The sequence below is a fragment of the Helianthus annuus genome, chromosome 16 (assembly GCF_002127325.2).
Source record: "Helianthus annuus cultivar XRQ/B chromosome 16, HanXRQr2.0-SUNRISE, whole genome shotgun sequence".
Lineage (NCBI taxonomy): Eukaryota > Viridiplantae > Streptophyta > Magnoliopsida > Asterales > Asteraceae > Helianthus > Helianthus annuus.
Window position 1 is genome coordinate 134,393,948 of NC_035448.2, and position 10,442 is coordinate 134,404,389.

Genomic DNA, 10,442 nt, shown 5'->3' on the forward strand with positions numbered 1-10,442 from the left:
TTTTAGGATACCTCTAAAGTTTTCTTTTTAGAGCCACCACAACAACAAAACCCACAAGAACCACCAAGAAATGAAAAAAAATAAAAGAAAGTTTTAAAAGCCATCAGTAATCCGTTGATGGTTACCAATAGATCATCGGCAGAATGAATCTCGTAGAGAAACTAGCCAATATCAATGGACACCTAACACGGGTAAGTTTGGACCGATCGTCCAATGTGGTCATTTCATCCATCCACATGATGCTTGTACAATAAATGTTACAAAATGTCCAAATTTTTAAATTTGTAACAAGTGAAATATTGGTTTTGAAGCTGTTACAAAAGAAAACTTTTATTAATAGAGTAAGGTTAGAAAGGAATAATTAATCAGACAAGAAGAAATAGTGATCAACAAATCTCTTAAAGAAAACTTATATTAATAGAGTAAGGTTTGAAAGGAAAAATTAATCAGACAAGAAGAAGTATCGATCAACAAATCTCTTATTGCTAATTTTTACCATTATGAGACATTGCTACTCTTACCAAAGAGTGATTTCAAATGGTTAAAATATGTGAAGGCAACCTCATTTCCATATGGAATGTTAGCATGGTACATCGTTGCCATAAGCTTTACTTCTAGTTGAAAATTGTATAATGTCACTAAATTAGAGGTGAAGCTAAATCCATAGAAACCACTAATTAAGATTGGTGATTTAGTAGCAATGGTCATTTAATTCGTCCTATAGGCGTGTATGTCTTAAAAAGAATTTAATTTGTAGAATATCGGGGAGGTGGATTACCACCCAAAAATAAAGTAGTATGTGTTTGTATGTTTACAGTATCTACGACCTAGGGAAATGTTCAAATAAAAACACTGGTTAACGTGAAAACTCGAAAACTAACTAAAAAAGTTTAAAAAATATACCAAATATTTTTTTTAACCAATTTTGCTATTTTTTGTATAAAAAAAAAACTTTTTTTCAACTTTTTTTTTTGTAATGCCACATGTGTAATAGTACACATGTGTATGTTTGTATGTTAAGTACACAGTACTTAACAAATATTCAAACAACTTTTTTTTTTTAAAATAAAATATTCAAACAACTATCTCTTTGAATAGAAACATTACATTTTGTCAAAAATTAAATAAATATAAATAAATAAAAGTCAATCGGCTTCAGGAGCTTTAAGGAAGCCATGCAAAGCCAGCCGACAGCCGTGGCTTGTTAATATTAATACAGATCCTGTCAAACATAGTTTCTTCGAGGAACAACGTTGCCTTGTCTTTGGTCAACCAACCAACGCCCACGTCATCACTTACCAGGTCTTCCCCTACCCCCCACCATCCACATCAGCTATGTATATAGTGTATACCCTAAAAATCCAATACCACATAACCACCCCTCAAGATCAACACCTGATCACCCATCATCGCTACTGAGTTCACCGGTCGAATCCAGTTCAATTATCCGAATGGGTAACTCTTGTTTGAAAGGATCAAGATCATCAAGAATGGTGTGGGCTGAAACCGAAGATGAAAATGATCATTGGGTTTACTACTCTGATCCTAATCTTCAACAAAAACAAACCCTTTTGCTTGATGAAAGAATCAATAATAGATCAAATCCATCTAGTACAGTCAACACAAACAGCAACAATGGCAAGCATAAAGAAGTTAAGATCATGATGAGCAAGAAGAAGCTGGAGGAATTGTTGGTTAAGGTGGAGGATCTTCGTAACACACCAGTGAACCAAATCTTGGATCGTTTAATCGATTCTAGCGATCGGTTTGAGCTTAGTTATGATGATGGTTATCTTCATAGTAGTTATGATCAGCAGCCATGGAAGCCCAGTTTAAGAGCATCCCTGAGGAGAACTAGAACTTTTTGTTGTTCATGTTCATCTCTATGCTTTTTGATTTGCTATTCAAGTTTTCCCATAGGAAGATATTGAAAATTATTAGTGGCAAGTTTGATTTGTCTTTTTTTTTTCTTCTGAATTTAGAGGGGCTTTTAATTTGATACTTGGTGTAAATATTTGACAGAAATTCAAAATTCCCTCCCATATTTCTTATAAATATGATATGTATATGTTCTTATAATTTTTTGTTAGTAGATTTTTACATGATTATTATTTTCCTCATGATAACTATTTTAATTCGCAAGTTATTTGAATAGTTTCGTTATATTATGGATTCTACTATAGTAGGGAGGATGGGGTATATATACGTGGGTGGTGGTTGCAGGTAGTGCCTAGCAGATTGGTAATATCGGCGCCGGTGTATCGGGTTGGGCTTTGCGGGTATGGTAGGCGGGCGATAGTTGCCGAGAGGGGGGGGGGGGGGAGCTATTGGGTACACTACTAGAAAACTAGGTTTTTCCGACCGCAATTTTGGTCGCAAACCAGTCGCAATTACCCTGTTGCGACCGTTTTCAGACTAGAACTGTGATCGGAAAAACACCCGTCGCAATTGCTCTACTCCGACTAACTTGCGACTGTTGCTATCTTTTGCGACCCGGGTTTTGCGACTTTAATAACGGTCACAAATATTGCGACTGCTCTTGGTTTTGTGAGACTTTGGTTGCGACGGTCTTGATGCGACCGTGTTCCGACCGCATGCCTTTTACAAAATGCGATCGTTTTCCGACCGCATGCCTTTTACAAATTGCGACCGTTTTGCAACTGCTTGCCTTTTGAAAAATTGTGACCGTTTTTGCGGTCGCAATTTTTATTAATTATAGCCATTTTCTATTTTAACCTGCATATAATATCAATTTTAAAATTTACATAATATCATATAAAACATTCCACTTAAAACATCAAATACCAAAGTTACCATAACAAAATACATATTCAAAACAAAGCGTTTACACGTTTTGAAACTTAAGTCAATGATTATGTGTTTTGAAACCTAGCTTTTGGCATCGCTACTGATTTGACTTTAGTCCAACGGTATCACTACTACCTAGAACACTTCCTTGACTACGACCTTGCTCGCCACTACTTCGATCAACGCCTGGGCTACGACCCATGATATTTGCCATAGCATGTCCCATGATATTCACAATAAAAAGCAAGGATGATATCTACATAGATGGATCAACTATAGTTTTAGATTCCTGCGCTAACCTTAAAAGACTTTGACATGTGTCAACATATCTTGTTGCTGCCCTGTTCTCTTATTTTTTACTAAAGAAACCTCAACATGTCCATGTTCTTCAAAAGCATGCTGGATCTAACAGAAAACAAATAAAAAAATTAAGAATTTGCATGATGACTAACAGAAAACAAATAAAAAATTAAGAACTTGCATGATCACTTTTTGTTCAGAAGTTTTAGTTTTTTTAATAATAGTTAACGTGTCAAGTATGATCACCAAAGTTATATTGTTAAAAAAAATGACCCGACCTGACCTGAAACCCGTTCTGACCCATAACCCGACCCTAATGAATTATCACATCAAATCTGAAATAAACAATTATCACATCAAATCTGAAATAATTGAAATAAACAATAAGGATACCTGCGACCACACCTTGCCCCCTGCCGCCTCCTGCCGTAAAACCACGACCTCTGCCGGCATCTGCTGTACTACGCGTGCCGTGATACTACAAAAAAAAATTCTAATTATGCTTTACATCAGCGACATCAAGTCATAGTACACTTCAAAATCAGAATCAGAATCAAATTAACAATAATAACCTTCAAATACCTCTGATCCGTGAAACGATGTGAAAACGAGAACAACTTCGACGTGATATTTTAATTAAAAAAACACCTTATTCATTGTAGTTACTGTTACATTTAAGCCCGGGAACACCGACAACTGTTGTCAGTTCAATCAAGAAAGGGATACCGCGTGGGATTTTGGCTGATAAGTATAAGACATCCTGGTTGCCGTTCTTACATTTGGCAATAAAGAACATGTTTGAAGAAGATAACCGCTCTATGGTTGCATCAATATCGTTTATCACAATAGACGGAATGTCTTTTGAGACCTCGTTGGAATCTGGCAATGACTTCCATGTCTGCCATCACCGTCACAAAACGATCAGATACTAAATTGCTGAAAAACTAATCACTTAAAATTTTGAAACCCGAAACAAGATTACCTCGAGAAAGGCGGTACGTTCCATTCTTCCATCCTCGGTAAACAACACGAGCAGTGAGATTTTATCATTAAAGTACCACACAGGTTGTTGGTTGTTCTTCACAGCAACCTGCAGAACCGAGTTTGGTGGGCCCGGTGCTATATTCTGAAACAACACCATAGGAAGAAGTGTTCTTTCTGATGTTCCCGGTTGCACTTGTGGGACCTGGTTACCAAATTTAAAAATTTAGTAATTTAAAAACTATAGTTTGGTTGTTTATGTATATTAACATTATAAGAATGAATGATATCGAAGTCCGATAATAGTTACCTGGAGGGGTCCACCAGCAGCAAGACCAAATGTGTTCTTATTGAATTGAATCATGAACCCGTCCAGTGGAATTTGCGTTTTGTTCTCGAACATTAAGCTGTAAAATATCTGACCATCTCTCCGCACCATTTGAGCATTGATTTCCAAACCTTGACCGCTTGCAGCTGGTAGTAGAACAGGCAATGGAGGCCTGCAACCGAAATGCCAGTGAACTATATAACAAACAAGAATTGTCTACGGGTGGTAAACCTCAAAACTATGAGAATAGTATAAAATACATTCTTTTAATGTACTTTCAAGTAGGGCTGCAACTGAACCGAACGTTCAGCGAAAAGTTCGTGAACTGTTGGGCAGGAAGTCCGTTTGTGTTCATTCGTTTAATAAAGGAACGAACACGAACAAGAACTTTTGTTCATTTAGTTAATGAACGAACATGAACAAAGGCCACGTTTGTCATTTATGTTCGTGAACGTTCAGTGATATGTTCGTTTATGTCCGTTTGTGTTCAATAGTTCATTAGGGTTTTTAATCTTGATATGTTATTCAAATACTTCACACTTACCACTGATAAAATACTTAATAAATACTAGTATATTGTATATTTTTTTTGAACAGCCAACGAATCCTCCAAATGGGCTACAGGCGAAATTCACCACATCGGGATACACTCGCCTCCGAACCGGGGAAAACCCTCACCTAGGGCTGAAGCCTTTGTATCTGGCTACAGCTGCTTCAAGAAACTGATTGGTATTCATATGGGGTCTGGACACCTGGTAATAGAATGGATTTGTCTTTTAATAGCTAAAACCAGATTGTATTTGGTATAGTTTTCAGACCCGTTGACGTTTTTCAGAACTTTATTCGAACGTGTCGAGTTGATATCATACGGATCGTCGGGATACATGGTGTTCCATATTTCTTCGGTTTCTTTTCTTGAGATATTTTCAACAGAGGAAGCAACATTACAGTTGACAAGAATTCTTCGTAGAATTCTTCGCCGTCAGATTTGTATCTTACTGAGACCGAAATGCAAGAACAATATTAAATTATTAATCAAAACACTAGTTTTGTTACAGAATTTCAGTTTCAGGAGCTACCGGATTGAGCCTGTGACAATGCCAAACCCATTCACAGTCAAGAGGAACAACCAAAGGCCCGTTTGTGACCCGAGAGTCAGAGTGTTTAGCAAGCAAAGGAAGCCAGCAAGAATTGTACCTGAAAGCAATCAACCATTCAACCAATCACATACACACGCAAAAGGAGAAACAAAGAAGTTGAGTAGTGATTATCGATTTATGATTTACCTGTAGATGGCCCGTTGCAAGGTTTGGTCTTCATAAAGCCAACAGTTTCTGTCTACAGCAGCAAGAAAATTCAGCTGAAGCTTAGCAGCAGCCACAAAATCTTCACTTATTTCGATACTTTGAGCTGCATTCCACTCAGACTCCTATTCTTTTAGTCAATTCAATCAGTTTCACCAAGTAATCAAAGGTTGCAAGAAACATTCAAGCACAAACAGAATTTACAGAAACATCAAAAAGTAAAGCAACAAAAATTAAGCCGATAAGATAAGTCACTCTAAATCTTCATCGTCAAAATTAAGCAAGATGTCACTTATAATCACAATCTGGAACTCAATACTTTTCTTTAATTTTTCGAATAAACTTCAATAGCAACTCTCAATCCTAACACAACTATCACAGCAAACAATCTACAACTAAATATAAAGACAGTTCACTCAAAACATCAAAAAAACTGCACTTTCACGCTGCCATCAACACTCAAACTCGTCGCTTTAACTTCCAGCCACACAATCTTTTTTAGCAACACACAAACAATCTTTTTCGATTATCTATCACCCTGCAACTCAGTTACGTCGAACTAAGATTCAGATTTCTTTCAGCCACTAAAAACATCAGCCGCTAATCAACAACAATCTATGATATCGAGATGTTATTCAGATCTGAAGAATAATAACCTGAACACCAATCAGACATTCAACTCGTTTTTAACAACACATCTGTTCTGATTCAGATCTGCAGCTCAGTTCGTTTATCAGTTTTAGTTCAAGATCCTATAACCGAAATCAACCTGAAATCGATTAAAACTGTCTGAAAACTTCAATTAACACACCGAAATGATACGAAACTTGATCGAAAATCAACCGAAACAGTTCGAAACTGTTTTGAATTGAAGAAGTGTGTTTTGAAAAATTCAAAAAACCTTCAGCTTTCGCTTTAGGTCTATTCAAACTTTTCAGATCTGAATTCAATGTGATTTTCGAATAAACTGTTTATCCGACTTCCGATTTAGATCAGTGCATCGAATGATTGACATATCCTACTTTCACTTTACTAATCATAATTGAATACGAACACACAAAAAGAAAAACAGAGCCAATAGTTTTAAATTCTTTAAAGCCTAATTTAAAACTCAATCTAATAGTTGACTAACCCTAGCAATTCGATACAGTATCATGAATCTGAACCGTTAACAATGATATAACCTTATAGACGAAACCTAACCTTAAAGGAAATGAAGATCGGTGTCGTCAAAATCAGATCGGTGAAAGGATTTCTTCGAGCGGCAGATCTCCTCAAAATTAGATTGGTGAGATGATTTCTTCAATCACGTATTCGGAATCAGTCGTCGGATTTAACACATGGTTTCAAACTTGAATCAGTCGTCAGATTGCTAACATTGAATTGGATTATTAAAGGAAATGAAGAGTAACACATACCAGATGTACGGTATCAGATCGATGAATGACGAGGATGATAGCCGGAGTCACAGATGTACCGTGAGTCGCAGATGAGGATGATGAAAGATTAACAGATCTGCGATCTGTTTTGATGAACGAGGATGATCGTCTGATTGAAGCTTCTAAACTTATGACCACTGACAGTTTTAACCCAGAACTTATAACTATTTGCAGTTTTAACCCTAAACAACACTAATGAAATTTTTTTTGCGTTTTCTATTATTTCTTTTATCTGCGACCGCTTTAAATGGTCGCAACTTTTGTTTTTTTTATATATATTTCTCGTATTTGTGACCGTTTTATACGGTCGCAACTTTTGTTTTTTTTTGTTTGCGATTGCTTTAAACGGTCGTAAATTTTGCTATTTTTTATTTTTCTCGTATTTCCGACTGTTTTCCGACCACAAAAATACGGTCACAAAATTTGCGACCGTATTGCGATCGAATCTAGATTGGTCTTTAATTTTGCGATTGTTTTGGTTTTAGTCAGAAATCGGTCGCTAATTTTGCTACCGTCTTATGTTAGTCGCAAAATTTGGTCGCAATTGCCTAGTTTTCTAGTAGTGGTAGCACCATCGGTGGGAGGGGTTTTGGGGTTGTGATGTGTGGGTAGTCGAGGTGGCAGGCTGCGATTGGTACGGTAAAGCGTATGGACCGCTTACACCCCATCCTCCCTTGTGACAATTAAAACCGTTGCTAAATGCCCATTGCAATTGGAGATTTTTTAATGTGTTTTGATGTGAGAAGATAAGTGGACGCTGATCAATACTTCTAACAAAAAAAAAAAAAAAAAACTTTTAGACGAATATTTAGCGGTACACAAAATTATCAATGATGAATCATGTATAGAATAATATTGCATATAATTAAAAAAAATTATACCATCATTTGAAGCGCCTTCGAATAATCGTAGTCCGGTGTAGACGACCACTACCTCAACTGCTTCTTTTTGTATGTCCTCTCGAAAAGCTCGGCACTAGTGGGTATGCGTCAATTCTCCAACATTTGAAAAAAAAATGTTAAACTGTTAGTTATGCAAACAAATACAAATGTAAGAGAAAGTCTATAAAACTTCTTATATTCTTCCAATGTTATGCCATCCGGATACTCATTCACACCAGTGTATTGGGATGGCACCTCATTAAACTTGGAGTAATGTAGAACCTAGCAGTCTTTAAGTCCGCCTTCTAGCTAACGGACATCGGTGTTCCACAGCTTTAACAAAAGTAGGGCACAACATAATGTACCCCTCTACATATATCCAAATCTTTATACGACGATCATACTACTACAAAACAGAGCTTTAGACGGGGTGATATGGGTTTTAAGACGGTGTTTTCAACACCGTTTTAAACTACACTGGTTTAAAATCATGTCTTATTAGACGGTGTTCAATTTGAATACCGGCTTAAACTTGGTGAACCCCGTCTTTTAATATCAAAATATTTATTAAAAAAATATTTTTAACACCGTCTTATAAACTTGGTGAACCCCGTCTTTTAATATCTGAAAAAAAAAACATTTACAATGGAATACCTGTTTTCCATAAATACATTTGCTGGAAAAAAAAACATTTAAAAGGTTTTCCAGAAATACATCAAAACCAATAGAACAATTTCAAATCAAACCAAAACAATACACATTCAAATCAAAAATTAGATATCCAATTCGGAGATAAACCCGTCAAATTAGAATCATTTGTGAATGCATAACAAACTACGTTAAATTGTATAAATAAACTACATAAGCTAATCTAACGAAATACCTAACTCGCTAAAAAACTTCGGCATCAACGTCATCAACAAAACATCTATTTCATTATCCGTAGCCTCTCTCGTGTCGTGCCACATCTAAAATAAAAGTAGATAGAAAGAATTATTACAAATATTATAGACTTAATCTAAAGGCAAAGAGAAAAATCGGTAACAACATCGGCAATAATGCTATGTATATATTTACATGTTATATACATCTAAACCTTCTAAGTTAAAAAAAAAAAAAAACACTTAAGTAATAAATTGATAAACAAGTATATTTTACTTACTTCATCGGGAAATTGGTTTTGATACAAACTGACAAAGTCAAACATATATTGGAGAACCATGTAGCCGCGTTCCCATCCACCATTTTGTTGCTTATACTGTAATAAATTAACAAATTATTATTTAAAAGTAAAGAAAATCAAACAACTCAGACGTAGCAAACACACATACGTCAACCATTGTGTAGTTGAACTCGGATCCTAAGGCGGTAGAAATTAGGCTTGAAAGACGATAGTTAGAAGCATTCTTTTCGCCTTTTTATCTTTGTTGAATTCAAACTTATTGCGTATATTGAAGTTGGGATGTTCTAAAAATAGCTCAAGCCAAGTCAAGTCAAGTCAAGCCGAGTTTGAGATTCGGGTTTTACTCGCGAGCCGAGCTCGAGCCTATTCAAGCTCAGGCTCGGACTGACTCGTCAACATTAGATGTGATAGACTGTAATAACAGGACAACGTGAATGCCACTCTTTTTTACCATTTGATGTAACAACCTTTGACTTAGTCACCATTGACCTGCAAATCCAATGTACATATCATAAAGCATAAAGTACTACCCGGTATAAAATCTAAACCAGTCAAGAAACATGTCTTTTTGTAATGCTCTAAGATCGTTCAACTTAGAGCAAACAATTATACAAATTCAAGAGATTAAGCCACTTACAAGAATACTAAATTTGAGTGAAAATTAGAGTGAATGTCGCCAAAGTTTAGCCTTTTGAAGTCTTCTACAAATAACTGATCATCGCCTTGATGTCACCCAACATAGGTTGGAACAAACCTGGAGATATCTAACAAGATTTGATCCGAAATGGTAATGACTAGTATGAAAAAAGTTAAGTACTTATAGTTGGGACCATGCCCCAACACCGAAGGAGTGTTCTCAGAGTAAGCACCAATGTCAGTATCTTCCAAAAGAATATTTAGCATGTCTTGGCTCGCATTAACAGCTCATAGACATGTTGATCAGAGTTGGGGGTCATATAGCTTGTGCTAACCATACTGCTCCTACCCCTTTCACGTGTGATATTCTCTAAAAAGGTATAACACATTGTCAAATTGTGTTAAACATGGTCACGTTAAGTCAAAAACCTATACTAGTAAGCATGCATTCATCATACCTACATTTGTCCCAACGATTTGTATATAACCAAATGTCACCAATTTCTAAAGTAGATTAACATCACTACTAGCCAATTGGTTACACTACACTAGTCCCGACAATTAGTGTATGACCAAATGTCA

At 36.0% G+C, this 10,442-nt stretch overlaps 1 protein-coding gene across 1 annotated transcript; it reads right to left on the reverse strand.

Annotated features, from left to right (window-relative positions):
• Nucleotides 1-3,692: 3,692 nt before the first annotated feature.
• Nucleotides 3,693-4,292, reverse strand: LOC110919628 (beta-adaptin-like protein C). Its single transcript, XM_022163894.2, has 2 exons — nucleotides 4,091-4,292; nucleotides 3,693-4,006 (listed from the first exon to the last, which is right to left on the reverse strand). The coding sequence occupies exons 1-2, from the start codon at nucleotides 4,247-4,249 to the stop codon at nucleotides 3,758-3,760; spliced, it is 408 nt and encodes a 135-aa protein (XP_022019586.2). The 5' UTR covers nucleotides 4,250-4,292; the 3' UTR covers nucleotides 3,693-3,757.
• Nucleotides 4,293-10,442: the final 6,150 nt, after the last annotated feature.

What these genes read in the sequence shown, in the direction of transcription:
- LOC110919628 (XM_022163894.2), bottom strand. Translation starts at nt 4,249, where the DNA reads ATGGTGTTGTTTCAGAATATAGCACCGGGCCCACCAAACTCGGTTCTG. An exon ending in AACGTACCGCCTTTCTCGAG is followed by an intron (nt 4,007 to 4,090) that starts GTAATCTTGTTT and finishes CGGTGATGGCAG; the next exon opens with ACATGGAAGTCATTGCCAGA.